The sequence below is a fragment of the Scatophagus argus genome, chromosome 14, assembly GCF_020382885.2.
Source record: "Scatophagus argus isolate fScaArg1 chromosome 14, fScaArg1.pri, whole genome shotgun sequence".
NCBI lineage: Eukaryota > Metazoa > Chordata > Actinopteri > Scatophagidae > Scatophagus > Scatophagus argus.
In genome coordinates, this window is record NC_058506.1 from 20352639 (window position 1) to 20380574 (window position 27936).

General features: G+C 42.0%; 2 protein-coding genes across 6 annotated transcripts; one reads left to right on the top strand and one right to left on the bottom strand.

The window, feature by feature from the left end:
• On the bottom strand, positions 1–18017 carry rabep1 (rabaptin, RAB GTPase binding effector protein 1). Of its 2 annotated transcripts, XM_046410291.1 has the most exons (19): positions 17740–18017; positions 15411–15539; positions 14903–15106; positions 14450–14610; positions 13972–14091; positions 13166–13301; positions 12702–12880; positions 12088–12195; positions 11038–11499; positions 10847–10951; positions 10614–10730; positions 7753–7851; positions 6705–6845; positions 4554–4743; positions 4355–4366; positions 3763–3818; positions 3252–3350; positions 2703–2819; positions 1–1750 (listed from the first exon to the last, which is right to left on the bottom strand). In XM_046410291.1, exons 1-19 carry the CDS (start codon positions 17783–17785, stop codon positions 1649–1651), a joined length of 2583 nt encoding a protein of 860 aa, XP_046266247.1. In that variant the 5' UTR covers positions 17786–18017; the 3' UTR covers positions 1–1648. The 2 variants fall into 2 exon arrangements, with proteins under 2 accessions (XP_046266247.1, XP_046266248.1); XM_046410292.1 differs by lacking the exon at positions 4355–4366 and having other exon boundaries at positions 17740–18008.
• On the top strand, positions 17230–26820 carry LOC124070405. Of its 4 annotated transcripts, none has more exons than XM_046410296.1 (5): positions 17230–17288; positions 19544–19662; positions 21820–21868; positions 22231–22307; positions 23933–26820. In XM_046410296.1, exons 2-5 carry the CDS (start codon positions 19545–19547, stop codon positions 24454–24456), a joined length of 768 nt encoding a protein of 255 aa, XP_046266252.1. In that variant the 5' UTR covers positions 17230–17288; position 19544; the 3' UTR covers positions 24457–26820. The 4 variants fall into 4 exon arrangements, with proteins under 4 accessions (XP_046266252.1, XP_046266251.1, XP_046266250.1 ...); XM_046410295.1 differs by lacking the exon at positions 17230–17288 and adding an exon at positions 18587–18760; XM_046410294.1 differs by lacking the exon at positions 17230–17288 and adding an exon at positions 18587–18751 and having other exon boundaries at positions 19542–19662.
• Positions 26821–27936: the final 1116 nt, after the last annotated feature.

A 27936-nucleotide genomic window follows, 5' to 3' on the forward strand; every position in this document is an offset into this window, starting at 1 on the left:
CTCCACCTCTAAACACTGACGAGTTTCAATGTGGCTGCTCGTGCAGTCCTGCCTCTCTCAGCCTTTCTGTGGTTAATCAAACTGCCCGGATGAAACATTGATTGTTAACGAGGACACAACGTAATTGCCGATTTTCAGTTGGGTTTAAGCTCTCAGTGCTCCTCCAAAGCAAGCCCTCATCACGTCGCCTAACAGCGTCTGAAACTCCCATTTTCACTCTGCGTCAACAGCAACTTTTTGTTCTTAAGCCCCCCTGAAACAGACCATAAGACACGCCCTCCTCGAGCAACAACTGGACAGGTGTGTGTGTGTGTGTGTAGGTGTGTGTAGGTGTGCAAGGCGATAGGGTTCAAACGTATGTTTGGTTCCATGAGTTAATTTGACGAAGCCTCCTCACAGATCTGATGTTTTCACCTTCACTGGACTTTAGGTCACAAGCTTCACGTATGTCACCATTAATTCATGGAACACGTTTCCATCTTCATCTTTAAAAATTATAAATAATACTTAGACCTAGCCAGATCAATTACGGGCTGCTTCTGACACACTGCCACCCTGAAATTAAATCCATTAGTAGCTTCAGAGATAACAGAACTTCTTGTAGTGATGGATGAACCTTGTACACACACTATAGATAAGAAAAGTTGGCCATCTGCGAGTTGGGATGAAAATTTGCGAGTGTTTTGTGTTAGTGTGCCCTTCCGTCATTTATTTTTAAAAAGTAATTTAAGAGCTTTAGAATTACTTCAGCAAAGTCCAACCAAGGTCAAGTCAAAACGGCAAACAATAAAAGGAGCAAAGCTCCGCTTTCCTCCTCACCCAATTCTTCCTTTACCCGACGTGAACTGGACTAACTAGTGTTTCCGTGGTTTCCTTTGACAAGAAACAAGCGTGGAGCTGAGAAACAAAACATCGGACGTGAGCGAATTTCTGCAGCTTTAAAAGAACAGAACAAACGCTTCTGTCAGACGACTCGCGATACAGTAGAAGATGCTCGAGAAATGGAGGCTATTGCTCAAATTTTGTTATGTTCCTTCTTTTCCATCCCAGCTAAGTTGTGTCCAAGTATTTTCCATGAATTTCCTTCATTCACGTCTTTGTCACAGGATTAAATGACCAGAACAAAGCGGAAAATGTCACAGGAAAACAGCCAGAAATAGTAGGAAGAAAAAAAAAAAAAGAGGGAAAGAACGAGCGGGTGGAACAAGGAAGCGATTATCAACCGCTTTGGGAAGAAAAAGAAGAAAAGTTATGCATCCAACCGTTTTTCGATTTACCTGGAAAGAGAAGTTGCAGATGAAAAGTGCTTTAGAAGACGACAAACCTTTTTTCTTTTTTGGTTGAGCTAACACAGACAGTCATATCTACAGTAGAAACAAGACACAGACAGACTTTACTTTCATCCCATCCCTCCGTCCAGAGTCACACATTTGGTTATTTACATTTTTTTTTTTTTAAGTAGTGTTCTTCATTATTCTTTCCACGTTCCAAGACTCTTAATGTACACCGAAGGCTCCGCTGTCCACGTCCCTCCAAACTCTTCCTCTGTGGTTATGGGGAGGAGGAAGGGTCAGGTCAATAATGTTACTGGGCCAGTGATAAGAGAAAAACAGGGAATGAAACTGAAGGCAGTTTTCACTCAGTGGTATCATGTCTCTGGAAGCTGGTTGATGTCAGTCAAGTTGGTGTCATTGAGGATCACTCTGATTCGATCCAGGGAGTCCGCCTGTCGTATTCGCTCCAACTGGACCTGTGGACACGGACAAGCGCTCATTTGTAATTTGGGTGTAGTTTTCAGCTTTCAAAAGGTTGAAGGTTGAAGGTTGAAACCAAGGTTGAAACCAAACCAACACTCTTGAAATTAAATGATCTTTGTTAGGTGAGGTGGACCCACAATACACACTCACACATGGGACTGGACAAATGAAACCTGTTCCAGTTCTAAAGGACCCTGATTCAAATGTTTCTGGGACAGGATTCGTCTTATAAGGAGAAAATCAAGAATTTCCACAAACTGGCTAAAGGCTCACAAAAGCACCGCGGCTTTTAGAGGAAGTTACTCAAATAGATGTGAGGCTCACTGATGTGACTGATGTGTTAACTGAGGAACTATGGAACCCAGGAATAAGACACATCAGGTTTAAACAGGATGATCTAACAGGATCAATTCATTTTGGGTTTGGTCAGCAATTTGGCCTTTTTAAAGTGGGATTTCTGCTGTCAGACTGTCAGTCAGATTGCTTTCCATTTTCCACCAGCGACACAGGACACACAGCATTCGCTTCCAAACGTCCGTGAAGAAACGAGCAAAACTACTTTGGAAATAAGAGCAAAGAAGAAGAATATTCCCTGAAGAGGCAAAAAGCACAGCAGGGGTTTACATCAGGATGGAGTAGAAGTAAACATGAGGATAAAAAGAAAAGGTTTGTTCATTCATTATGGATGAACAATATTCATAATGGAAACATGAAAGCAGACAGAGTTGCACCGTAAACTGAGATTTCGTACCCAGTGGCAGACAGATCTGCACAACAATGCTTAGAGGGAACAAACTGAAACACTGACGCCGTCGTGATTCTGTAGCCACCACACGGTGCAGTGCACAGCCATCATGATAACTTAAAGCAAAACACGTGTCTATTGCCACTTTATTTATGCTTTTTAAATAACTGTTTGTATGCAAACGGGGGGCTCTCACTTACCTGAAGGGTCTGAGAAAGTTTGACAAAGTCCTTCTGCACCTGCTCGCTGACATCCAGCTCCGTCTGCAGCCGCTGGGATTTGTCTCGCTCATCCAGCACCTGAGCCTCCAGTGCACCCTGCAGTGAAAACACACACACGCACGCACGCGCACACACACACGGATTCAATTAGAAAGGTTAAATGGACACAGTAAATTGCAATAATAATTTTTCAGTATCACAGAGAGACTGATATAAATATTTAACCTGAAAGCATTTAGTGAATAATTTAAAACGTTGTCTATGAACGACTGGTTGAATGAACACTTCAGTGTCATCACAGAAGCTCACAAGTGGCTTTGGATTTGCTGTCGGGCTGTAAAATATGTACAGTCTGCACATACAGCTTCTCCCTTGTGTGCATAACACACGATGCTCAACTTCATCTAACATACCACCTCTTTAATTTCACATAAGGATATGCTGTATACTGCGCCTCCTACAGGACCTTCTGAGCTCTGATATCACTGTTCACATTCACCAGGGGACATCTTCAGGTAAGAGACTCACCTTTGCAGCCGTGAGCTCTTTGAGCTGCTGCTCCAAACTGGTCCTCAGGCTCTGGAGGCTCTCCAGCTCCTCCGTCTTCTCTGCTAGGCTGCTCTGCAACTACATTGACAACAGATACATAAGTAATATACCAGTAACACACAAAGGTGCTGGAAATTATACTTTTTGTTGCTCTACACTTAATCAGACACTTCAGTGGACATTTAAGTCAAACACTTCATGTCGTCATCATTTTATTCCCTGATTCCCTTCCCCCTCGTCTCACCTCAGGCAAGTGCGTAAACTTCTCCTGCAGGATTTTCTAAAAGAAGCTAAAACACTCTGAGGGGAAGCGCGGAGTCATGCCATGTACGTGTGATCGAGTAAAAATACGTATTAATGATTATTTAAAAATCAGAATCAGTTAAAACCGACGACACACAAGCGCCGAGCACATCAGAAAAGCGCTGTGACTCTGACTCTTCGTGAAAAGATCACAGGACACCACAGAGTAAGTAAGTAGAGTCATTACCTTCTCCTTCTCTGTCTTCACTCGCTCCAGCTCGGTCTTCAGACTGGAGAAGGACGCTGTGGGAAGGAGACGTCATCAGCTGCTGTGTGTGTTTCGTGTGCAACAGACAACCACACAACAAACATCTACAAGCTAACACGCTGAATGAGCCAGCTGACTGGTCGCCCTTAAAGTGGAGACATCTGCTCCTCTCTGTGTGTGTGTGTTGTTTTAGCAATCTAAACACAGTAAAATTTGTCAAAAAACGGCAAGAAAACAAACAGAAACAACAACACATTAGTAAGGTTCAGGTTGTGAGTGCGCACACACACACACCATTTCACTAAGCTGCCCCAACAGTGTTATTTATCAACAGAATGTATGAACACTCTGATCTAATATCTGAATTTACAGTGAAACACAACACAAACAAACAGAAAGGTCAGTTAATTTATATATTAATGCGTATTTTAGAGCCGTTCCAAGACAGATCAAAACGTGTGAGGGAGAAGCGCTAAGCTGGAGTGTCACTACAGTTATTAGTCTGACAGCTAATTAACACACACACACATACAAGCAGTTAAAGTGGGCTCATTCTAAGTGTTGGTCATACCTTCCAAGATGTCTGAATGATCAGTGGAGAAGAAACAAAAGCAGAAACAGAAGAGAATGTAAAAAAAAAAAAATCCAGAAAATGAAAAATATGTGTGCTGGATAAATCCCAAGTGAAACTGATTGGTTATGTATGTACAGAACAGCTGATGAGCGGTTAGCGACTGATCCAAGCGGACACTTGAACCCGTGAGTCTCACCGATCTCCTCCTTGCAGCCTTCGATCTCCAGCTGCAGAGTCTCCTCCAGGTTCTCCTTCAGACACTGCTCCGCCTGGATCTGCTCCTTCAGAAACAGGATCTCAGCCTTCAGCTTCTCCTCCATGTGGTCGGCAGACGTCCGTAAGGCCACCAGGTCCTCACGCAGCCGCAGCACCACGCCGTGCAGCTCCTGAGGACAAATTCAGTGAGGTTACAGGTTGGCAAAGAGACGAGGGACGTTAATGTGGAAAGACAGACACAGCAGTTAGTTTCTTCCTTGAAGTGTGTAAGTCTGAAAATGTAATGTGATGTTGTATACTGATGGCAAACACCCGATGAAATACAAAAACTTTTGGTTTCACATCACACTCTCAACGGCAACATTTTCCTGTATTTAGGCGACGCTTTGCGTGAATGAATGCGGGTGGAAAATCTGCATGGAATTTGTAAATAAATAAGGAGAGTGTAGACACAGGAAAGTGTTTTTATATTTTAGCCATTATTATTTCATATTTTGTCACATGCTTAATTGAAAATTTTCAGTTATTTGAGTGACTATGAGTGAGTAGCTTTCATTTGTCGAAATTTTTAATATTCCTGAAAATTTGCGGAAAAAGTGCTGCATGTATCTGGATATGCAATCGCTTCAAAGTTCTCCCTCATACTAACATTGTTTTTACATCTCAACACAGTTAAATAAAGCTTTAAATGTTACGTGAGCAGCTTGCTTCACCACCACCGAGCTGAAAATGTCACTGGATCATCAGAGCTTCTCCACCTCCACTGCAGCACGGGCCCACACTGCTGCCAGATACACAACCACACAACCAATCCAGCAAGAGGCCAACAGGAACAAGAAACAGCGTGGGAGGAGGTGTGTGTGTGTGTGTGTGTTTGAGTGCGTGTGTGTGTTTGAGGGAGCAGACAGTTGTTAAAGAAAAAAAAGATGGTAATCTCAGCTATTGGAGTCACAAAGGAGTCACCAGCGAAGTGACTGGCTCCTGGTGGTTTATTTTTATATGACCTGCTGTCAGTCTCTCTATGTGGGACGTGTGGTTGACGCCGCGGCTCATACAAATGGAGTTCAGACTCTGCTTACGAAGAGCAGCAGGCTGTAGAGAGAAATGGAGCACACAGAAGTATCTCCTCATACAAGCCCAAAACATACTAATGCAGTTAGAGCACAGAAGTCCAACTGTGACTGTAGGAGCCAAACCCAATGTCATGGGGAAGCATGGTGACTCTGTATATGTTGTGGGTACCATAGGGGGCGCTGTGGTCATTCAGGCCATAAAAGGGTATACCGGTATATGTAATGGGAAATCGGGGGCCATCAGGTGTTGTGTGACCCTGGAAGGGCAAACGGTTTTTGACCACTAGGGCACAGGTGCTGAATGTTGGGAGGATGCATGGACACATTTTGTTGTTGCACCGAGAATAAACCTTGTATGGAACAGTCAATGGAGACGTGTGGACTCATTCCTGATCTAGGAAGGAAATTGGGACAACTTAGCGCCTCAGATAGGTCACTCTGGGGTCCAACCCCTCAGCTGCTTGTAGTAGACTAAGCTCCTATAGTGACCTTGGGTTCAGCAAAATAATCTCAACTCAAGCTTTTCTTCTGCTTTTCTGCACAGGACAAAGACTGTGGATTTTGTCCCCCTCATTTCTATTAAAAATGCCTTTAAGAAGGATCTCTTAGAGAACCTCTACTTCACCCTGTAAAAAACAACCACAACTGGATGCTAATTGCACTCTGATGTGGCACTAATATTAACGTACAATAATGATATTATAATACGCATACCAGACATTAATGGAATCATGTTAACCTTGGATTTCTTATCATCTTTACCGCTTCCTGTTGCCATTCAGTTACATCTCAACCAATCATCCTCTCTGATGTGAGTTCAACATAACCATAAGGGTCGGCTGACTTCTTTAAACTAGCACCTACTAGCATCTCTTTGAAAAATTCAAATATGGAACAAAAGCTGCTTGAGGCTCAAAAAGACTTGACAGTTTTCTGTTGTTTGAATCTGGACCTATTGGATCAAACAACAAGCAAACAAGACTGCAAGCTTGACGAAACATTTGAGTCTCTGCACTTGCGTTGGGGCGTCAGGTAGGTGTGGTTTGGGCTTTGCGTACTTCCACAGTGTTGGGCATCTGGAAGTCCTCCTGCTGCTGCAGCTCCGAGTGCAGCCTGTGTTTCCCCTGCAGGCTCTCGTTGTCTCTCTGCAGTCGGCTCAGCTCATCGGCCACCTGCTCCCTCGACTTCACCAGCACTGCCTGAAACAAAACAAACCACTCCATCTCATCATCTGTCAGTTTGTCTGTCATATGTGACCACGCTGACGAGTGACTCACCGGCTAACGTCTACTTTCAGAGTCACGCCTGATTGTTCCTGCACAGGTCGAACATTATGACTCGATCACGTCACGTTTCTCTGGCTCAAAGCCACATGCGGAAAAAGGAACGTCTCATTCATCTTACAGTTTGTTTCGTACGTTTTTATCGTACAGCTGGCAGCTGCACATTCCTCATCAGCTCTGTTGCTTTTCTTACTGTGTTGCCTTCACACTCTTGAAAATAATCCGCGAGAAAATGTGAGTGCATTTAGGTTATTTAACGATTAATTTTGCAGTGGTTTTGTCCTTTTAGGTTTAAACTGGACCTGAAACACTCACGCAGTCAACTGATTGGTGGACTGAGGCAGATTATTTTTACCTGAAGTGTGTCACCTCAGAAACTGTGATGGACCTGATTTTTCTTACCTTTGCATTACTTGGCATTTGGCAGTAATTACAGCAATGTACAGTGCAGAAATGTGAACATTTCTGACGTGGTAGACGAGTACCTCCAGGACATATTTCACATAATTTTTACAAGTCTTGTAACTGAGAGCTCCATCGTGTCAGCACATATTTGTGGTGGGAAGGAACAGTGATGTTACTGCCGCAGAGAAAACTAAAGCCAGAACATCAACCCTGAGAGGCACGAGTGTTCACGAGCTGCATTTCGGTTTGGCCTCATGTTTGATAACCACGCAAGAGCCTGACGTCATGACAAAAATCTGATATGTTTATCTGAAAGGCTAAAGTTTTTCCAGCATTAACAAACTCTGGCATTAGAAGGAACGAGAGATCCAAACACAGCTGGCAAAAACAAGCAACACAGGAAGAAAACGCTGCTCACCATCTGTTCCTGTGTGCTCCTCTTAGCCTCACTGAAGGCCTGCTGTAGTGTGCTGAGCAGCGTCTCCGACTCCTGGACTCTTTGCAGGAGGGCGGACACCTGCAAGACAGAAATAAAAGCATGAATAAGTCTTTTGATTATAGTTTAAAGTATCGATTACGCATTTAATAAAATAAAGAGTAGAGTTCACAGCAGGGCGCATTAGGGTGGTCGTCTTATGCACCACAAAGATCATACGCTCATCAAAAGTCACACAGCTGCACTGACTTTTATTGTGATAGGCAGGTCCAAGGCCAGCTGACCTTCCTGTTGCAGACGTCATGCCGTCCTACAGTGTTTGGACGCCTAGAAACATGAGTTTGCCACAGCTGTGACTTCTGCCTGCAATGAACCTGGGACCTTATGAACTGAACTCACACATTTTTTAAAACAGCCTGTGGTCAAAAGAGTAAATGTTGACTATCTTGTGAAACCACAGAACCTGTGTGGTGCTCTCAGCTCCAAGTCCCTCACACAAAACCAGTCAAACCGCCAACAAAACAACGACAGTGATGACAAATTATTCCTGTCATCGGTAAGACAAACTTCCCCTGCCAAGCATTTATAAGCAGCATATGGTCATAAATAATAACAATATAGTATATAATAATAATAATTAAGGATTTTAACATAATCTGATGTAGCTGTGGGTAGGTTTAATTTACACACTGTTATAACTTAACTCCTATAAAGACATTTTTCATGTAACATTAAGTCTTTGGCACTGACATTCATTATCGGTTTCCACAAAAGACGGAGTTTTAACTAAACTGTAGTGCATTACAATTAAGTGTGTACAATTGAGACGTCAAGTTAAAAGTGCTTTTGTGTATGCAGATGTTGGAGGTGATCTGCTTTGCTGGAGCCTCGTGGGGCTTTCAAGGGACAGATGAGAATAAGGAAAAAGCCGATAACACAGACTTGCAGAGGTCGTGTTAGTGTGTTGGTTGGGACTGTTGTCAAATTCATCAGCTTCCCCTTACTACAGTGCTAATGCACTCTTATTCTCTCACAGAAAAAGGGGAACTACAAGTGTCAACAAACACCAGCACTGATCTGTCAAAGTCAATGAGATTAACGCTAAATCCACAGTTTTGATATTAATGACATTGCAAAAACAGTAAGCAAAGCTGCATTTACTTTTACCCAACTGTGTTCACTGCATTAGCATCTATTTTGATAACCAATTTCACCGATTTCATCTTCTCACATGTGAAACTTTGGTACGTTATCTTCTTATGACTTATGTGACAGTAAAGTGAACATCATTAAATTTGGGACTGTTAGTCAGACAAAACAAGACGGGGACGGGGACAATCATCATCTTGGACTTTTTGTTGTAATTGTAACCGGCATTTTTAAACCAAACTGCTGATCAATCAATCGAGAAAACAACAAGCAGGTCAGTTAATAATGATAATAACTGTCAGCTGCAGCTGCATTTACATGGAATAATAAAATCATTACTGCCAAAAACTGGCAGGTAGCTAGGCGTCATGACAACCCTGTCAATGATTGTCTTTTGTGGTCACAGTGGTGTGAAAACAAAGCAACTCTCTTATACAATAAAGCTCCTTGAATCCTTGAATATGAGCAGTTTACGATTCTGCTCTGCCACATCTGCTCATCATCACACCCACTGGCCCACCGAATAAGAAAACGTGACGCTTCAGCCCCTAGTTTAGTCAGCCCAGTTGGAACGAGGATGAGTCATGCGCCTGTTGTCCTGTTAACCTGCTGCTGAGCGAGAGGATGGACTCACTCTCTTTTGAGTGTTTGTGTTGCGCTTTCTTGTGTCGACTGGCCTTCAGCGGGTCACCGTCACTCTCTGTGACTTTAAACGCACACAAACTGTCTGGAATACTGAAATGTAAAGTGTTAGTTTGACATGCACAAAAGCACCTTCGTGTTGCTACTGAAATTAAAGACTGCAGAGCGGACACACGCCTGCTGCCTTCAGGTCAAAGGGAGGTAATCAGCGTAACTGTCAGAGGTTCTGGGCTGAAACATTTTCACGTTGGAGCAATGTTTTCAACTGTCAGAATCTGCTGCTTCTTTGTCAGAAATGATAGCAAACTGAACATCTTTGTGCTTTAGACTGATGTCAACTTAAGCTCTGACTTGCTACAGTGGGATTTTTTTTCACCATTTTCTGACATTTTTAAACAACTAATAAAAGGTAATAATCAGTGAGAAAAGCAAACATTACTTGCATGCCTTCAACTGGAATAAAAACTGAATTTTTAATGTCATTTCATTGATAATAACTGGTGACAGAATGCACAACAGAGTTCACAGATGACCAGAATACCAAACCAGTGCAGAACCTCACTGCGTTGGTGCAAAGCTGCTCTTTGGTTGATGCACCTGCACGTGGATGGCGGCAGATTTTCTCGTACATTCTTTGATCACAACCCGAAAGTATGACAGTATGAGTCGGCTCCTGCTCTCCCTCAGAGGTTTCAGAGATGACTGATGGGGGGGATGGGGAGACTTCTTTTAACTGCAGAGCCTAACCCGACAATCATCACATTTTTCAGTATAAAACAATGATTGTTGTCTGTACATCCATGCATACACGGCAATGCTGCCAATTTGTCAAAATGCTGACAAATTTAGGTTAAAAAATTAGGGCTTAAGTTGCAGGTCACATCCTAACTCACTGAATTCTTGGTAATAACATTCCTGTGTACACCCCCCAAAGTACTGGGCACTTCAGAAAGCTCATGGGGAACACATCACGCAGAAACCACACATCTGAAAGGATTGAAGCCAACATAATCATTTCCTTTTCGCTGTGTAGAAGTTATTATCGTCCATACCTTAGCAGCGGTTTCCTCATTGCCAACTTTGACCGAATCTTCTAGATTCTGTTTCTCAGTCATCGTCCTCTCCAGCTGATCGTTGGCCTGACGTAGCATCACCTGCAGTTTCTTCACCTGGAAGACAGTGTGATAATCAACATTTTCAAACCCATTAAGATAATTCGAAAAACATAAATGGTTTGGTGTCAGCGGACATCCTCGGAGTAAAAGCTGGCAGCAAAGAGACCAACCTGATCTCGTGTCTCGGCCTCTTGTCCCTGGATGGCCTGCAGCTGCTTCTCGTAGTTGGAGCACATGTCACAACGTCGGCCGAGCTTCCTGCCAGCGTTTTTCACCTGATGAAGGACCAACGACAAAACTATAACACCTTGTGCTGTACTTAACCAAACCATTAAAACTTGTGAAGGCCTCGGTGCTGCACCTCTTGCTGCAGAAGGTTCCACTCGCTGTCGCTGACGAGTCTGTAGCCTACAGGCGGTAAGAAGGCGGTGTCAGGAGCGTGGGAGATGCTGGACAGCAGCGACGCCGTCTTCTCCTGCTCAGGTGTCATGGCCTTGATGGCCTTCTCCTGGTCTTTAGTAAGCAGGAAGTGACTCGCCGTCAGCTTGATGGAGCTGATGGACGACGTTTCACCAAAACTGCTGTCTGTTACCCCACAGTCGGCCCCCACCAAGGGCCCAAAGTCCGACTCGTCCAAGTGGCTGGCCGACTTGGCTTTGTGGTTGTGGCCGCCGAGTCCCTGCTGGACGGACAGCGAGGAGCCGAGGCTGTCTGTCGACTGAACTCTCCGCAGGTTTTCCTTGTAGGGGTCCGAGGGGCCCCCGGCCACCACCTCAGTGTCTAAAGAGTGCATGGAGCCGTGGCCGCTGTGGTTGGCGTGGGGCTAAAACAGAAAAGCAAATAAGCCTCCTGAGAAATTATGTAAAAAAAAAACAAACAAAAACAAAACAAGGCTTTTTCTATAATGTCAGGAAAACAAAACCGATAGAACTTCATTCCATATTTCATTAATGTTGATGAGACAAATTAAAAGCAAATGGGATGTTTTTTCAAGCTGTGCAGAAGCTGTAATTTTTCATGAATCTTCTATGTTGTATTAAAGAGGAGTTGTTACTGATCAGCAATGCTTCTGAGACTCATGAAACATGAGACAAAATAATTTGTCACATTTACTGTTACCAAGAGCAAACAAATTAAACATTTTATCTTGAAATCTGCTTTAGTATATGCACGATTTGTATGAAATTCCTGCTGCTGTAATGCAAACACAAAACAGAAAAGGGCTGTTTTCACCAGTCACAGTGGTGACAGTTTATTGCTGGTAGAAGCACAACATACAAAGACATAAGTGAAGGTGCCATGTTTCCCGTTCGAGGATCACATTACTCAATGGGAATACAATATGACGTAAGACGATAATGGCCTGCTCAGTTCTCCCTGGGGGACGTATCGCGTTACATGATGCTCCTACCTCCTCGACGCTTTGGAGGAATAAATCCTCCAAAGGCTCGGTGTTGTCTCCCACATCCTCCTCGTGCTGCTCCTTCACTTGGCTCAGCCTCTCTTTTTCATCCTCCTCCTTGGATGGAGAAAGAAAAAAGGTTTAATCAGAGTTTATCACAAATGTATCTGTTAAATACATTCAACTTTATTTTTTTGTAGGTTTATTACTGAGGTTGTAGTTTGCAGTGGTGTTATGTGCATAGTAGGATTTTAGATAGTTGGAAGTGAATGTACAGCACAATAACATCCTACCCAAACTGACCACACAGCCAACTGACAGTTACCTCCAGACAAGCAAACCTGCCATCTCATCTCTGGATGATCTTTCCTCCCCTCCATTCACACGGCAGCTCAACTGAGTCATTTTGTCATTGCTAAGAAGATTACATGTCTCAGTCTGAAACATGGAACTAAATTACCTGTCAAAGCAGTGGCTCAGTCTGCTGACTGAACACTGAAAAACTCACATACTTCCAGGAAATCACCCCCAAACAGAGTAAACTGAAGTGAAACTCAGGCTGTGTGAGTGAGTGTGTGTGTGTGTGTGTGTGTGTGTGTGTGTGTGTGTGTGTGTGTGTGAACCTGGTCTTTCTTCTTCATCTCCTCCACCTGGCGGAGCTGTTCTGACGACAGCACGCTCTCTATCCTCTGCATGTCCCTCATGAGGAGCCGCTGGGACTCGAGGAACTGGTCGTTGGCTCTCTGCCACGTGTGTTTCAGCTGGTTGTGCTGCTGTCGCTCCAACTCCAGCTTGTGACAGACTGAGACACCAAACGGCAGCCAGAGAGGCAGGCAGACAGGCAGACAGACAGACAGGGAGACAGAGAAAGGGTTTAGGTTGTTCTGCACTCATAGGAAGGTTTTTGTCCCAGAAACACTAACACAGCACTGACTGTAAATCTGTCTGCAGTTTGGAAGGGATCAGCTTTCACACATACAAACATTACAACATCAAGTCCATTCTTGAGGCAGCTCCACTTGGATCCAACTCGTCATGACTTATTTTATTTATCAAAGGCTTTTAATTCCAAAGTACGACAAAGTACCATCGTGGAGCTCTTTCCGTAGTTTCTCTGCATCTTCCTGCAGGACAGACTTCTGAGTGTTCAACACGGCCACATACATCTCCAGGTCCGTGCGACACGACTTCTCCGCTTCGAGAACGTGATTGAGTTCCTTAACCTGTAAAACAAAATGAGAAACACGCAGCTCGAGCTTTACTTTAGAAACTCTCAGGAGGTTTGTCCTGAAAGGCTGCTGTTCTGTGGTGGGCAGAGCGTCAGAAACAGCTCGATGACCTCTAAAATACATTAAAGAATAACTTTAATCTTTCCTATTTTGTGCTTCTAAAGAAATAAAATGTGTAACGCTTTTTATTACCAAAGAGAATTAAATTTAACACCTGTTTCACAGTTGTAAGAGCCAAAGGATGAAGAAGCAGGCAAGATCACATTTGCATAAATTTACTGACATTTACGTCACATTTTTGTCGGGTCTTCTAATAACGTAACTAAATTAATTTCAGTTTTTAATTGTGACTAATATGTAAACCTTTCACAAGATCAGAGATCCAGAACAATGCCAGCAAAATGCTCCAACATGAGTAAAGCCAATAAAAACCTGAATAATTCAAGAGCCTGTTATATATCTCAATTAAAACAGCATGTGTTCAGGACATACTTTAAGTTCTGAATGTCTGAAGCAGTTGAAAGGCTTTTTACTTCTACTTCTTTTTCCAAATTCAGTTAACTTAGAAAGAGCAGCTGGCAGTCCTGGTCAGTATCACGCTGAGTTAACATCACGTTAGCTCCACGTTTTTCCCTGCTGAATCGTTGTTTTAGTGCTGACTAACCTTCGAGGCCTCCAGTTCCTTCACCCTGTCCTCGGCTGTAGTCAGCTTGGCCTTCAGGGCTGCAATCTCCTGCTCCATGGGCATCACCACCGAGCGCAGCTTCTCAGCATCCTCCTGGGCCTTTAGAAGATTTTGCACTCTCTTTAAAAATATATGCATGTATACAGCTACACAAGATACAGCTATTTTATATGCTTCATTTCTTTTTATAGCCTCAAAAACATGACACAGCTTTCACAGAGAAACTACTTTTTGTCTCCATCTCTGTCATGATTCTTCATTCACATGTCAAAAATCATTCTGAGTATCTAAATACCAAAGTGTCTCTTTTCCCGTAAAACATTACTGATTACTGATCCTTAACATAAGCGCCAACAGTATGATGGTGGAGTCCACTGTGTCAGATTTCATACATGAAATACACGCATACAGCAGAGAAGGCAAAAGTCCTTATTTAAGACAGAAAATAAAAGCGTACTTTTTTCATTTCGTCCTCCAGGTTTTCTTCCTCCTGGCCCTCTGTGAGGCGCCGTCGCAGCTCCCCCAGTTCCCTCTCCACTGCCTCCCGGTACTGGTTCCACTGGACTCGCTCCTGCTCCAGGCGCTGGTGGAACTGGGCCTCATACTCGCACACTGTTTCTGTGGGATGAGAGACGACGCAAGCTGATAAAAAAATGTATTTTTTAAAAGAGACATTATTTTGCTAGTAGGGGAGCAATGCCTTTCTTTTTGAGATATATTGTATAATTATAATTTAAGCACTGGTGTTCTGAGTGGTGCTTCCAGTGCTTTACAAATGTGTCATTGCCACTTGAATTGAGTACTGTCCTGTGAAACCCATTTTATTATTATTATTTTTTTAATTATTAATTTTTTTTTTCTATATTTAATAACACGTTCTGATTTGAGAGCTTTTCACAGCTCTGTTTACCTTTCATGATGGCCTGCAGCGAGGCCACCTCCTCCTGCCACTGGCTGCGGACCTGATCGATAGCTTCTTGTTTGGTGTTTTCCGACACCGTGGCCACCGCCTTGATGGTCTCGATCTCGGACCGGGCCTGAGCCAACTGGTCCTGGACGGAGCTCAGCTCCACCTGGGCGCCCTCCAGCGCCTTGTTCTGCTTCTTTAGCTCCTCTGGGGAGGAACGAGATGGTTTGCAGGTGCCGTGATTGACGGAGAAGGATGCAAATGTGCAAGAACAGAAAGCAGAAGTACGAGGCACATGAGAGCCAGAAGTGCAGTATGGTGAGAGCGAGATAAAGAAAGCTAAACAATGCTGCAGTATTAAGTTATTGCATAGTTGAGTGTTTGAAATGGAGATTTCCTTCCTCACCAAGACATTATTACCCATCTGAGCCCTCACATTATTTATTTATCAAGCAAAGGAAGATAAAATGCGCACACTTCCAGTGAGTTTGCAGGGTTATGAGATCCATACCTTCCTTGGACAGGTAGAGCTCTTTGAACTTGGCTCGCTTCTGGTTGAACTCGGCCTCCATTTGCTGCTTGAGTTTGATGAACTCAGCCCTCTCCTGCTCCAGAGCTGCCACCCGCTGCTGGAGCCCCTCTGGACAACGAAGGACAAAAACCACCATAGGCAGGGCTGCAATTAATCAGCTGCTGGGAATGGCCCTAATTTTAACAGTGACTGCTTGCAGAGTAAATGATGATTCTAGTTATTCTAGTTTAGTCTTGCAGGGTCCAGACTCCAGCAGGCTAGGAACCACAGCATCACCTTCATTTACTTGGGCATAAACATTCCACAGAGGACATACTTTTGCAAAATGTAAACCACAGTCAGGCATTTTAAACACACACCCAGCTAGTCACACAATATCATTTGTTATTCTCAACAGACATCAGGTGACTTCATCTTCTCAAACAAATACTTTCAGAAAAATTTCAAGAAAAAAACGTATGTGTTCATAAAACATGACTTTATTCTGTGGTAAGCTTTTGATTTTCTTCTACTAATCCAAAGCCCAAACCGATGAACAAAACTCTTGCAAACTGGCGTGAAGTCACAGGGCTTTCCTACACGTGGCGTCCCATTTATTTCCTCTCTCATTTGAAAGACAGGGCCGAGGAGAGAGACAATGATATCCTCAAACACAGACAGACGAATGGAAACTCTTACAAAACAAGCAGCACGGTGGTTCAGCACAACTCCACCACCATCATGTGACAGGTGATCAAACTCCAAACCAGAAATTCCATTCCAGGCGTAACATATATTCATGTGAGTGCTTGGTAAATTTTAGCATGCAGTATACTAAGTCCTTCTGCACTGTCTCAATTTTAACTCAAAACATGAGCCTGTTGACCTGTCAAACTGTCTGTGTTGGAGTTTAAAACAGAGTCATTCAGTTCAGGAATGTGAAAAGATCACATGAGTCTCTATATAAGAAAAAGCCAGTCATTAACCAACAGTCAACACTAATTCACCAAAATGCAAACATGAATGAAACTCAGTCTCAACGTACTTTCCGGCTGTCGCACGGATGTGACAGCACCCACAATCATTATGCTGAACCAACAATGAACACAGGCTTTACATATAATGAGGTACAGTAACATAACATGTAAACAGTCAATGTAGACGTTGTAGTAGAAATCATGCTTATTGACAGTGGATCACAAACTGACTTTAGCTGAGAAATTATAGCACTATCAGTACACGCAATAAAAGGAAAAATTCCACGCTATAAGCCTGACGTTTGCTGCATCATCAAGCCATAAAAAAGACAAACACTTGGTTGGGGCTCGTTCAAAAGGAGGAATTTTACATGACATGAAACAGAAAAAAATGTCTAAACCGGAGATGACAGGGTGCTTTGTATGACTGTAGCAGTCCTGAAAAAGACACTGACAAATCACATTATTTTGTGATTCTTCCATGTTTCCACAACAGTGCACGATGAAAATGGGATCTTACTTCACGACCACTGATACATTTGGCAACAGCTTTCCCACAAAAATACTGAATGTAAAGCCAGATATTTGCATGCTAAGTGAAATAATGACTTTTATACATTTACACCTCCTACAGTTTTGCTTTCTGCCATCAAAATGCCAAACATCACCTATATTTCTCGGTACAAACCGTAGCAGTAACTGATGACTACCAAACCTGAGACTGTTATATGGTAGGTGTGACTGTTCTGCAAAACATAATCCTACGAGATTAAAATCGCACTCAGTTAAAGCTGCAGTACAGATTCCCTGTAGGACCACAGGTTGGTCCCCGGACCCCTGTTTGAGAAACAGAGGGAGAAACCTGCAGGATCAACCTCCCGTATTGTGGTCCAACCCCCGGGTATGCAAGCCATACACATCACACTGTAATGGACTGATAAGAGCCATATGATCCTGACAAGGATGAGCCAGGCTAACAGAGACCAGTGCCGACCTTTAGATCAAATTAGAAAGACTAGCTCAAGCTACGAGCTAACCGGCTAGGTAGTAGTGCGAATAGTAAGCTAAAGAAAAAACAACGTTAGCTTACTAGGATGCAATAGCACATATGTGCTAACGTCATTCAGCAGTATAATGCTTTAGTGACTTCCCACAAATTGGCTAAAGTTCACAATCGTAAATGCACCAACTGCGTAGTGTTAAATGATCAATATAAACCGGTGACAGCCAGTGACACGTCGCCTTGATGATGCTAACTAGCTAATGTTGTCAAGGATGCAGAGGCCGCTTGTTTCGGTACTCCCAGCCCTCAACACTCCCACCACAAAACTCCACAAACACAAGAACTTTACCGTCATGTTGGGACGACAGAGGGGGTCCCGAGGCCTGCTCGGCCATGGTTTCTTGAGTTGAGTTAGAAACAATTACCAGGGAAGTGGGATAAGCGCTAGGAGTGTCCAAGAAAACAGGCTAACATCACAACTAGAGTTAAGCTAGCGAAGGGAAGGCGCTCGTTTTCCGGTTTAACTTTTAAAATAAAACGTATATCTCCACCGGTCGATGGTGCCTGTATTCGGTCTTTACGTTGGCCACTTCAGAAACAAAGAGCATAACAAAGAATGAAACTTAAATAACAGTTTTCGAGTTTTGGTCACATTATTGTTGTCACAATGTCACGCCCTACTACTTTTTTCCACAAGTTACTAATTTGCGCTAGTATTGCGAAGGGAAACTGCCTATATCCTGTAACACTTTTACTAAATTTGGCTAACTTTCATAATTCCGGTGATATCTTTCAAAGTAAAAGTAATTTATTTTTATTTCTTTCTTCAGAGAATTAGACAGTATGAAGTTCCGCATTCAGATTTAAATTAGATATAATTTTTTCATACATAAACTGCTTCATAAAAACACCTTTTAATCTAATTAAAGGCTAAATGGTAATAACGAAAGCCACCGTAACACGATGCCATTTAAGAGGAACTGAAAATAAAAAAGAGACTCGCAAATCAATTTTCTGCTCTTTTCCAACTTTGACATAAAAATTGTCACAAGATACTGACGTCGATGGAAAAAAACTGCTTTATATGGTAATCCTTAAATTCACAGAGGATTATCATCTCCCACAAAATGACCACAAATTTGATCAGAGCACAGTTCACACACACACACACACACACACACACACACATGCTGTAGTCACTGGAGCATGACAGAGGGTGGGTGGAGGTTTTAGTTTTTTGAACTAAGAAAATTAGAAACTGTCATGCAAATTTTAATGAATCGGCATCCACTATTAGCACACATTTACTGAGACTGTTGCGCCACTTTAAAGTGTGAAACTGTGAAGCAATCAACTGTTTTCTGAAAAAGGTAAGGCACATTCTCAGTATTTGAACAGAAGCAGCTGACGCTGAACTTGGATTTAAAAATGAGTTTGGTCTATTAGCAAATTATTGATGTTAAAAATCATTGTGTCGTTGTTGTTAAAGATAAGAGAACCAAAGGAGGATTTGGTACAAGTATATGGTATAACTACTTTAAGTTCATCCATGTGTAAAAAAATATGTCACAATATCCAGCAAGGCTTAATTCTGAATCCACATTTGCTGAATTGCCTTTTCTTTCTTTTCTTTTTTTTTTTTGCTGTCTTCATGTTGGAAATTGGCAGGAAGTGGTTACAAGGAGAGGATATGAAGCAAACAGATAATTAGAAAAAAAAACCAACACATCATTCTGGTCATAGAGATAAGGAAACATAAATGTATATATCTAGCAGGCAATATATACAAACTGTCTCCCCTTTTTCAAGTTCATGCCAAGAGCAGGCGCAGGCACATCAGCTGAGCGACTACAAAAGCCATCACATTTTTTGTGACTGCTGCCTGTGCAGGAGGTGGACTTCTTCACAAGAACTAAAAATCCCTAGTGACTGTAAAGACGCTTCTTTGATTCTCAGAAGGCTAATGTAAATACCAAAATAACCTTAAGACCCAGTCAACGCACAGAAAGGGGAAGTGGTGAATGTTCTTCTTTCCGATCCTCATTGCTGTGTATTGAAAAGCAGGGGCTCAGATGTTTTCCTGCTGTGAACTTTTCGGCCACTTTAATGTGATTATTCTTTTCTCCTCGTTTGCCGTTTGTCGTGTCAAGCAGAATGTCCACGAATCCTTGGCGCAGATATTTGTGGTTATGGGTGATAGTCGGGATGATTCTTGCGTCTTTTGTGATCATCCTCATCTTCCTTCTCATCAACAAGTGCATCTCCAGAAAAGGTAGGCTGAATCATATTTATCATAAGTCACTGGTAAAGGCATCATTTGCATGCCATAACAAAAATGCGTACTTCTTTTTCCTTTTTTCTTTTTCACCGACTTCTTCTTTTTCGTTTTATTACAATAGAAATGGCACTAATAAAAACTGATGATCTTGACAAAAATTACATTCCCAAATGAAATGAATGTTTGAACACACAAAAGGCTTGCAGGGTTTTGTGACAATTTTCTTTAACCTCCAGAAGGTGTGGATATTTCTTGGACACAGCATATGGACCGTAATATAGGAAAATAAAATGTACATCAAATGTTAAATCTAATGCTTTCAAAGCATTTTTTTACATGCAGATAATTTATACTCTGGGCGTAACCTCACATCACAGTCAACAGGGGCATCAGACTCAGATGAGAAATATTATTCGGATAACGCAAGAACAAATTAGAAGGTGGTGTGTTCAAGGACACAACACGTTATGAAGTGAAATGTAAAGGGACAAGCAAAGTGCAGTAAGCAATGCGCAATAAAGATAATCACAACAGCATGTACAATATTAAAAACAACAAAAGCAGAATGTGCCATTTAACTCGAAGCTTGAACAAAAATACGTTTTGTAAATTTAACCGCCTGAAAAGCTCTCAACAATCCTGAAGACAGTGAACAGTGCGTCCTGAGCGTTTGTCTTGAACTGTGGTCTAATAAGTCTTCTTATGGGGAAAAAGCTGGCAGAAATCAATTAATAAAATATTAAGAAATGACTGATGGCCGAAATATCATCTATAAGTGCAGGTTTAAAGGATACGTTTACTCATATTACGTGAGTAAAAGTCTCACACCTTTTTGCACTTAATTAATCAAGCGTGACCTAAGCAGTACAAAATGAGCACAGGTCATTTATTGAAGCACAGTCGTTTATTATTACTATTCTGTGGGATGTCGATTCCCAGCCGAGTGTCCACCTGCTCCACCTCAGCTCCACCTCAGCTCCACTGATGTAGGCAGGCTTCAGAGCCTGCGTGTTGTGTTCTGTGCACCACTGAGCAAGATTTCTGAGTTTCTCCCGGTATGAACTCTTATTGTTGACTGAAATCAGCTGAAGATGGTGGCGTCGTCCACAAACTTGCAGTCATGGTAATATCTGTGAGTGAAACGTGAGAGATATGGTCCCATAATAACCATAAACAATCATAGACGGGAAGTATTCAAATCCTGTGTTTTGTCGCCACTAAAAACATTCTATTAATTTCAAGGTTCCGTCTTGAAACCCTCACTTAAGTAAAAAAATATTCCTGATTTACAAGCAAAATTAAAAGTAAAAGCATTAATGGGGTAGAAAAATGGTCATTCTGTGGAATTTTATTTTATAAGTAGCTAAGTTTGTCAAATTAGAGCAAACTGTAACCACAGTTTAAGTTTCCCTCTGAAATGTAGTGTGGAGTAGAAGTATAACGTATACAAAATACTTGAGAAAATGTTCTTTGTTACTTTCCACCACTGGCAAGACATACGATGAGTCACTTTTCAACCTAATGTACTCATCAGGCTTCCATGTTCCCTGTAAAACCAAAGAAGTTAGCAGTAAGTCGGTATTAGTTTCACTTTCAATGTCAATAATCACCTTTTACTTTAGCGAACCAAAAAACCAAAAAAAACCCAATATACTGCATCGCACTTCCACAAGTCAAATCCACAACGGGAAGAGAAACCAAACCATAACAGGCTGTCATCGTTACTGTGAAAGCATCAATCTGAGGGGCTCATCACTGCAAAGCAGAGGAAAAACTATTATAATTGTATGAATTGCTATTATTAGTGGTACCCTCTGGATTTGATTAGCTTAGATGAAAATTTAATGATCCCTGTGGGGGAACTGGGCTGCAGCAGCAGAGAGAGGGGCTCGCTGATGGTTTAGGGTGTGGATAAACATAGAGCAAGTAAAGGGAACAGAGGAAAACGCAGCTCAGAATCATGACTAACAACACATGTGTTGGTAAAAGAAGATCGCACACATGAAAACAGGCAAAATGTGACCGTTCGTTAGGTTCGCTCGTCGTTGTGTTCTTCTTAAAGCTGAAAGTTAAAGTAAACACCTCATCGCATGCTTGACAGATTTGAGTTTTCCTGAAAATTTAACTGCATGATCTTTTGTTTTTCCACAGGCAAACACAGAATCTCGCACCTTCAAAAAGGATCCAACTACTCTGTGAAGTAATACATTAATATATTCTGTCATTTCTCACATTTGATGTTGAGTAGATTTTCTCAGGACTGTTAAAAGTTGGTTCAGCTAAATAAATTAGTTATTCACGTTCCTGCCAAGAGTTAGATGAGAGAATCGATACCAAACTCTCGGATGTTGTAGGCCAAGTTTGGCCCTGCTTTTAGTCTTTATGCTAAGCTAAGCTAGGCTAACTAGCTGCTGGCTGAAGCTTTACATTCAGACAAACCAATGATTGCTATCAGTTATCTAACTGCTGGCAGGAAAGCCAATAAAAGTATTTCCTAAATTGTGGAACTGTTCCTTTACATTTCGAACTCACAGTAGATCATTTCTCTTCTCGACTTTACAGGAGCAACAAATACCAGGAGAGAATCTTTAACACCGCAACCCCACCTTTACCTCCTCGGACACAGTTTCTCACTGCAGGCAAGACTCCGCTGGATCTCTGAATGGATCACATGATGCAATAATTCCCCTCAAAACCACCTCTGCTCCACTCAACTTTCACCACAATATCACAAGAGCTGAATACAAAACCTCATTCTATCCAATTTTAAAATAAGACAAACTGGGTTTAAACAAAAAAAAAAAAAAAAAAAAAGGAAAAGAGAGAGCATTTGTGGTATCAAATGAATTTGTTTGGACAAAGCAAACAAACATGCAACCACCGGTGACAGAAACATTAGACAACATAAAGGGCAGTTTTTTAAAAATTCGCCCTCTATGTCTCTTTTTGAGGGGTTGACTTTTGTTTTGTTGCAAAAGCAAAGAAACTGGACTCGATCCAGGAGAGAACCACATGTTCTGTTCCAAACCAGGATTTCTGAGCCAAAGTTCAGCCATGACCCAAGGAATCAGACTGAGTGGGAAGTACAGGCCAGCATTTTTTTACAAATCAGACCAAAATGAGTGATTGTTTTTGGCACAGTGATGTGTCTTTGTAAATTAAGCAACTGCAACCGTACCACAAGCTGTGGAGGGACGCAGAGCAGCTTTAGAGGGAGGAGTAGCCTACTTTTACTGCAATTGTATAAGCTGTAACTATCAGCTGTGCATAAAAATAAATTTGTACTTTTTCACAGTAAAAACCTAAAACCTAAACTGTCACTCAGATTAGAGCAAAGAACAAGCTTTTGGGGTTTAAACTGACCACAGAACAAGATTAACACTGTGTTACGGCTTGAAAAGTTCCAAGACTGAGAAAACTACACATTGTTGTTAAAATTAAGCAGGTAATGTGGGTTAAACCTTAACTTGCTGCTTGACGTAACTTCAGCACATTTAGTCACTTCAACTAAAGACAGCAAAAGTGATTTTCAGCCACACCAGTCGTCGTAACCACAAACAAGTTGTGGATGGTGATGATGAGAGGGTTTCACATAAAGCTCGATAGCACAAAGATTTTGTAATTTAACAACAGCTGAAAACATCTGACTGCATACAAAGATGGACAACACGAGAGCTCCCCAAAAGTAAAGACAAAACATGTGGATGGGTGGCTCAAAATAAACGTCAAATAAGATGGTTTGTGTCACTTTAGGTATTTCCTACCACGCTTATGTTTGTTCAAGTGCTCATTTTTCTGATCACTTTGGTTTTAATTAGTTATTTGATGCTATTAAAAGTTAGTGAGGCATCATGACTGACAGGTGAGCGTTGCTCCTGATTGGGTCAGATGGGTGTATGGGAGGGAATGCCACACCAATTACTACTGCACAGACTCCGGCTCCAAATTATGTCATCAGTGCAAGATGGCGGCACTTGTATCCTGGACATTTTGGCTTTTTGGCTTGACTTGCACAGTGGGAGGAAGGGGAGACGCGTTGTCTGTCTTTATAAATGTCCATAATTGAGACTTAAAGTTTTTAGAGATATCAGAGACGACTAACAATCAATTCAGTGTTTTATGAGTTTTATGAAATCACGTCAGACAATAAAATAATCAAACTACCATCTCATTGTCCATCACTGCCACTCAGTCTACACTGATGTGTTGAAACACATGATAATGTTACGTGAATATGAATTGAATATGAAATTTGCTGCTTCAGAGGCCCAAAGCTACGAGAACCTGGCTGAGGTACCGGACCACGTGCAGACCACGCCCAACCACCGTCAGGACGTGGACGACCACAAGCAAGTCGTGGACGACCACGAGCAGGCCACGAACGACTACGAACAGCTGGCGAACGACTACGAGCAGCCGGTGAACGACTACGAGCAGCCGGCGAATGACTACGTGCAGCCTGTGGACGACTACGAGCAGCCGGCGAACGACTACGTGCAGCCTGTGGACGACTACGAGCAGCCGGCGAACGACTACCTGGAGCCGGTGGACGACTACCTGGAGCCGGTGGACGACTACCTGGAGCCGGTGGACAACTATGAGCAGCTGGCGAACGACTACGAGCAAAATATACCAGACTATGTGAAAGTGGAGGATGAGGATAACATTCTCCTTCCTCCCCCACCATGCAACAATCCAGATGCAGACAACGCATCCACTGAGGACTATGACGACATCGGAGGTGAAGATGAAATCCAGGAAGACGAGGATTACGACGACGTGGAATAAAACCACAAGAGAACAGAAGGAGGAGATGATTCTTTATGACACTTTTGACTGTCTTCTGTATCCTGCTGAGCAGAGAGACCAGGAAGACTTTAGGAGACTTTTGGAGAAAAGTTTGTAAAAAATTTTTTCATTTTATTCATAAATAAGAAAATAACAGCTGATGTTATGTGTATGTTACCTGCACCAGCTTAGGGAGAAAACCACAAAACAACAGGACTGATGAGGCAGAAATCTGCTGAAAGTATAAGTGGTTTCCAGCTACTGAAAGGTTTGATTCTACTCATATAACCTTTAAACAACTTATTTACTTACAGATTACATTTAGTCAAACTGGACAACAAACTATTAGTTATTTGACAAACGGTTTCACTATTTGTTAACCATTGACAACATCTGTGACAAACTCAAAGGACAGCGATGTTCCATCAAAATAAAGTTATATGTTTTTATTCAACTTTTTAAAATCTTTTCAAAACTTTGAATTTGTAAAACCTGATTTAAAGGAATACTTGATGTTTCAGAAAATACGCTCATTTGCTGACAAGACTGACTTTACTCTTTAAAACCGTGTGCCAGGAGGCAGGCACACATTAGCTTAGCTTAGCATAAACACTGAAAGCAGGGGAATTGTTAGTCCGGCCTTATCTCACACGTTAGGTCTTGTTTATTTAATCTGCACACAAATTTAAATGCAGATTTTTTTTTAACTTTAAAAATCATATTTTGGTATATAATTTTATAAAACTATTTTATATATATTTTTCTTATTGTCATCAATTCTCATGAGTCACACGTATTGTCTCTGTATCTAAAGTCTGACAGCCTTTATTCTTATGTGTGGTGGAGCTCTGTTGTTAGCTATTAAAAAGTGTGAATCACATTGTTGACACTTGGTGACAAGTTTCTTCTTCATGAGTCACATCAGCGCTGCAGTTTATTTTTAAATCCCTCACCACAGCAGCAAATGAGTCGGTCCACAGCTGAAAACAATCCCCCAAAAAACTGCACAGTTTACTCCTGTCTGCGAGAGATTATTTAGCCTTTTTTACAGATGAAACTGTGATGCAGTTTTAAAACTTGACATGAGAAGCACAGACTGAGTGGGGAAGTCAGATGTGCTGAGTGACAAACCGCTGCATTCTTGGTTTCAGATGTTTTAATGACATTTGTCGACAATAAAAGAAATATAACATTTAGCCTAGTCGTATCATACATATACTGTATATATGTATCTATTAAGGTGTTCAATGTGACCGTACAGAAGTGAATACTACGTTTCTGAACAGATGTTATTTAAATGAGCATGAGCATATGCCCTGGTTTTGCATGATGGTGGATGCCTCTTCTCCTGTCACCAACCTTCTGCAGTCTGCTTTCACTTTGTATCTGATCTCACTGGGCCTTACTTACAATTCATATGCCATCTCCTCCTGTGGATTTGCTACCAGCGACTGATTCTGCACCACTTTGCACAAATGCATCAGTTTTCTATTGAGGGAAGCTTTTGTGACAGATATGCAGTCAGTTCCTTGGTGTAGCCCTGCTTTAAAAGGGAAGTTATGGTTGTAATTTAACAAGTCATGGTGACTTAGCTTTGTGCCATTCGCTGTTCTTTCAGAGAAGTTCACACCTGGAAAAATGTCCTGTGGTGTGTCTTCTGAATTTACAATAAACATAACATGAATTTTAAGATTCCAAATACTCGGAGGGACACTTTTCCACGGTTAATTTTCTGAGTTCTCCTTTGGCTTGCTATCGACTTTTCTCACTGCAGACGTTTCGTCCTGTCATGGCGGAAGAAGCACAGGAATGTTGTGGACAACATTATGCTGTGGTTTCAGGGCCCTTGTATTGTGCATGCTGGCTCAATGTTACGACCTGCCATGACTGAGTCATTAAAAAGGAAATCTGTTTCAGACACTTTCCTGCTTTATCATGACAAGATGTGTGCTGGCCAAACGGTCTATTTCAGCCTTTGCAAAGCATCTTTGAAAGCCAGAAAGTCATTTAAAATATCTAAGTGCTTAAAAATAATTTTGACAATATCATCTTTGTTTTACAGTGAATAATATACAGTATGTTGTCCTCTTGGGTGTGATTTGCCCCATGTGATTATTTTTCTGGCTTGTTCTGTGGCTTAGCGGTTCCTGTGTCCCCGTAAGCCTTTCGTGTTAACATAATTGTGTATTAAAGCGATTAAATTATGCAAAAAGGTATTTTTATCTTAGGTTAACACATGGATCATAATGGAATAAAACCATCCCATCAAATACTATATGGACAAAACGATTGGGACACCTGACCATCACACCCACAGGGACTTTAATGACGTCTCATTGTAAACACACAGACAGCTCTGCAGCTCTAACAGCTTCCACTCTTCTGTGAAGGCTTTCCACAACATGTTGGAGTGTTTCCATTTGTGAGGTCACACACTGATGTTGGACCAAAAGGCCTGGCTCACAATCTCCATTCCAGTTCATCCCAAAGGTGTTGGATGGGGTTGAGGTCAGGGCTCTGTGTGGGCCAGTCAAGTTCTTCCACACCAAACTCATCCAACCATGTCTTTATGGAGCTTTGCTTTGTGCACTGGGGCACAGTCATGCTGGAATAGAAAAGGGCCTTCAGCAAACTGTTGCCACAAAGCTGGAAGCATAGCATTGTCCAAAATGTCTTGGTATGCTGAAGCATTAAGATTTCCCTTCACTGGAAGTCAGGAGCCGAGGCCAATACCTGAGAAACAGCCCCATCGAGAGGTGTGTCTGGATACTTTTGTCTATAGAGTGTATTTGTGCCTGCACTGCAGTTACGAAAAACTGTCAGAGCAAGAATCTGGTGCCAAAGACAAGAAAAGAAAAGAATGAAAAAAAATATCTCAAAGTATTTTGGTTGGTTAGAAAGTCACTTTGTGTTTGTGTCTGACGAGTTACCGACACATTTCTTCAATCAGCACAAAAGAATAAGCACCTTGTCTGCTCAAACCAGAGTTTAGAGTGCCTCTTACCACTGTTTGGCAACAACTGCAGCAGAAGTCAGCAAAAGTGGTGATGTGGTTCTCCTGCTGCCGGCCGTACAATAGGAAACCAAAGCTGAGTTCATTTCCTGAAGGCTCAAACGTGATGTCAAAGGCAGTTAGAGTGCAGTTAAACCTGAGTACAAGTACAGACGTTTAAAGCAGTCACTCGGCAGTAAAATGTGACCCTGTGGCCAATGCGTAGATCTGTAAGCAGCATTTTAGTGCTGCAGCAGGTCTAACTGGGATTAGATTTATTTTAATTAGTTCAGGAAGTTCGTCCAGTGGTTCTCGACTTCAGGGTGGGGCCCCTTCAAAGGGTCACAAGATAAATCTGAGGTCAAGTGAGATGATTGCTGGTGTCAAAACGGAAACCACAAATTTGTTTTCATTTGTTTGACTTTTCTGTATTCCCTGTTTATTTGTGACATATTCAGTTCAAACAGTATAGAAATGAAATCAGTGGA